Source organism: Microtus ochrogaster, unplaced genomic scaffold (assembly GCF_000317375.1).
Source record: "Microtus ochrogaster isolate Prairie Vole_2 unplaced genomic scaffold, MicOch1.0 UNK35, whole genome shotgun sequence".
NCBI lineage: Eukaryota > Metazoa > Chordata > Mammalia > Rodentia > Cricetidae > Microtus > Microtus ochrogaster.
This window is the reverse complement of record NW_004949133.1, coordinates 3,362,290-3,364,900: the sequence shown is the minus strand read 5'-3', so window position 1 is coordinate 3,364,900 and position 2,611 is coordinate 3,362,290. Positions and strand designations below refer to the sequence as shown.

Here is a 2,611-nt window from a genome sequence, read left to right as displayed (position 1 = left end):
GGGGGACTCTCAAGGACTGTCTTTTGCATTCTCACTGAGGGGAAAAACACCTATTTTCCAGGTGCTGCCCCGCAAGGAAGAGCCAATGAGCACCACTTACTCCTCAGTGCAGCCTTCTGAGAAGGTAAATCCTGTATGGCTTTTTAACTCTCTTTTCCCACTTGTTCTGCCTACCCTGGTGAATCCCATCCACTAATATTTGACTGCAAGCTCAAGTCTTCTCGAGCCAACGGGAAAGTTGCTCCTAGCATCCTAAGCACTAGGTCACACGAGGCATTAGCAGTGACGAGATGCCAGCAGTTCCTTGTCTTTGTGTGGAGGTGAAAATGGAATCACTGGAGAATGGGAAGAACTAAGGCTGAACTGGGAACAAATAATGCAGCCTGGATGTTGCTTGAAGCCTAACAATCAAAACTAATGGCAAATACCCCTATTCCCTTCTACTTATCTTTTCTGGGTTAAGAAGTTCCCTGAAGTTCCCAAATGGGGTGACTGGAGCTATAGTGACATTTCATTTGTGTTTCAGTAAATAAAGCTTGCTTGAAGATCAGAGAGTAAAACAGCCACCCTGTTTTACAGTCATACAGACCAGGCAATGGTGGCACACACCTTTAATCCCAGTAGCCACACTAGTTAGCCATAGAAGCTGGGTGGAAGTGGTGCACACCCTTAACCCCAGCATGAGAGAGGAATAAAAGGCGGGAGGAGACAGCTCTCAGGCCCAGTCTCATTCTGAGGATTCGTGAAGGCAGGATCACCATTTCTGTCTGAGATAGAGGAAAGAACCAGTGACTGGCTGCTTTTTTTTCTGATCTTCAGGTTGAACCCCAATATCTGTCTCTGGGTTTTTATTATTTGAGCTACGTAGAGCAAAGGGAAAGGGCTCACCAAAGGAAATAGCCTGGCCATCCCCATTTCCCTAAGTACTGGCAAAATCTAAGACATCACCCTGTGCCGTTTTCTTAACTACCTCTTGGGACTGGACTGAGCCAGCCACGTCTTTCAGCCAACATGTTTTCATATTTCCCTCTCTTGCACAGGTGTGGAAAAACAACACAAAGGATGACAGGCTTCCCAAGACTTTGGGTAATGAAATTATCGTCTAGGTGAGCAGATAGCATTCTCCCACCAGGAACTGAAGTTACAAGCAATAGGACAGGTGTCCTGGAGACCAAGACTTTCTCTGGCTGTCCCATACCATGGCATCCCAACTCACCACCTCCACACACCCAGCCAGAGCAGGAAACCTTCTGTTATTGGACATTACTTGTACCCAAACGGACTTATGGACACTTGTCCTTACTTACCAAATCTTTTCTATGCAAGAAGCAAGACAGAGTCCATAACATGGTACCTCCCAAACGTCTCCACATCACAGAAGATAGAAGAGTTATTTTATGGCACACTGGATGAAATCATCAAGGTCGCTCACATTTAAACAAGACTAAAGATAGCTGGGATTGTCAGCTCTAGCTGCAGCATCACTGCCCGACAGCTGTGGGAAAATACCAGTCAATATTTTGGACACTTGGATGTTCTCTGCAGACTCAACATGCATAAGGAAACCTGATGCACGGCCTCCACAGTTGCTACAGTACCTTAAGCAACTTAGGAGAGGCATGCTTGGAGTATAAGTAACCCCTCACTTGAACGCATGGCATGGCAAGCCAAGTATAGGCTACCCCTACTCATTCCTCAATTCAGGAGCCATCATGCAGGACACAGCTGCTGAATTGTGGCCCTCAGCCAGGCTGATACATTCTCTAGAGTACAGACTATACTGATGGAGATCTTCAGAAGCCTCATAAGATTTCCTGTCTGGCCAGGCTTTCCTTCCCTGTTTATTACTTCAGACAGCCTCAGCAAGGAGACACCATGCCCAAGAGCCTCACTCTCCAAAAAGAATTGGCCAGCTACATTTCTGACACCCTGAAGGAAGTGGGTGCAACCAAACCATCAAACCAAGAGATCTTGAGGACTGCAGAGTCATCACATAAGAGGGAACCTGGGAGATGACATTGCAGATGGTGAAACTGGCTTCACCCCAGCTGCTGTTTCAGCCAGCTCAGACAGGCACAGGGTTCAAGCTAAGGAAGACTTCCTTCACCCCAGCACCCCCCCCACACACACATACAAGCTCAAAACCAGCTGCCAGTCATGAGGAAGAATTTCCATCTGGACAGGGCAGCATGTGATCATTTGAGGCCATGGCTATCTTTTGTGTCAACAATCCTTACCAGCTAAATCTCAAATGCCCATGAATACCAGGCTCCACAGTAGGAATGAGCTGTATTTGGGTACAATAAAATTGTGTGTCCCACAAAGGTCCTGGGCAGATTTGAAAGTGTGAGAGGTACTACTAACTTGTCTTCTGAAAAGGTTAAACTGATTTTTGTTTTCAGTAAGTGTGCTGGTGTCCTTATACCCTCGCTCTGCCTATCTAACAGGTGAGATTTTTCTCCCATATGCCCCAAAACTTACTGTTGATTGTATTCATTCTGTTTTGAAAATTTGTTGATATCTGTCAGGTCCCAAAGAAACCTGGAACAAATAAATAACTGAGTTGCCTGTTTGCATACCAAAGAGCATGCTGGCCAGGTTCACGCAGCCT

General features: G+C 46.2%; 1 protein-coding gene across 1 annotated transcript in view; it reads left to right on the top strand.

Annotated features, from left to right (window-relative positions):
• Positions 1–2,570, top strand: part of Cd84 (CD84 molecule) — a 64,854-nt gene extending 62,284 nt beyond the window's left edge. The window contains exons 8-9 of the mRNA XM_026789974.1: positions 62–124; positions 1,041–2,570. Of these exons, the coding sequence (XP_026645775.1) occupies positions 62–124; positions 1,041–1,106 (129 nt within the window). The 3' untranslated portion in view covers positions 1,107–2,570. The remainder of the gene's footprint in view (positions 1–61; positions 125–1,040) is intronic.
• Positions 2,571–2,611: the final 41 nt, after the last annotated feature.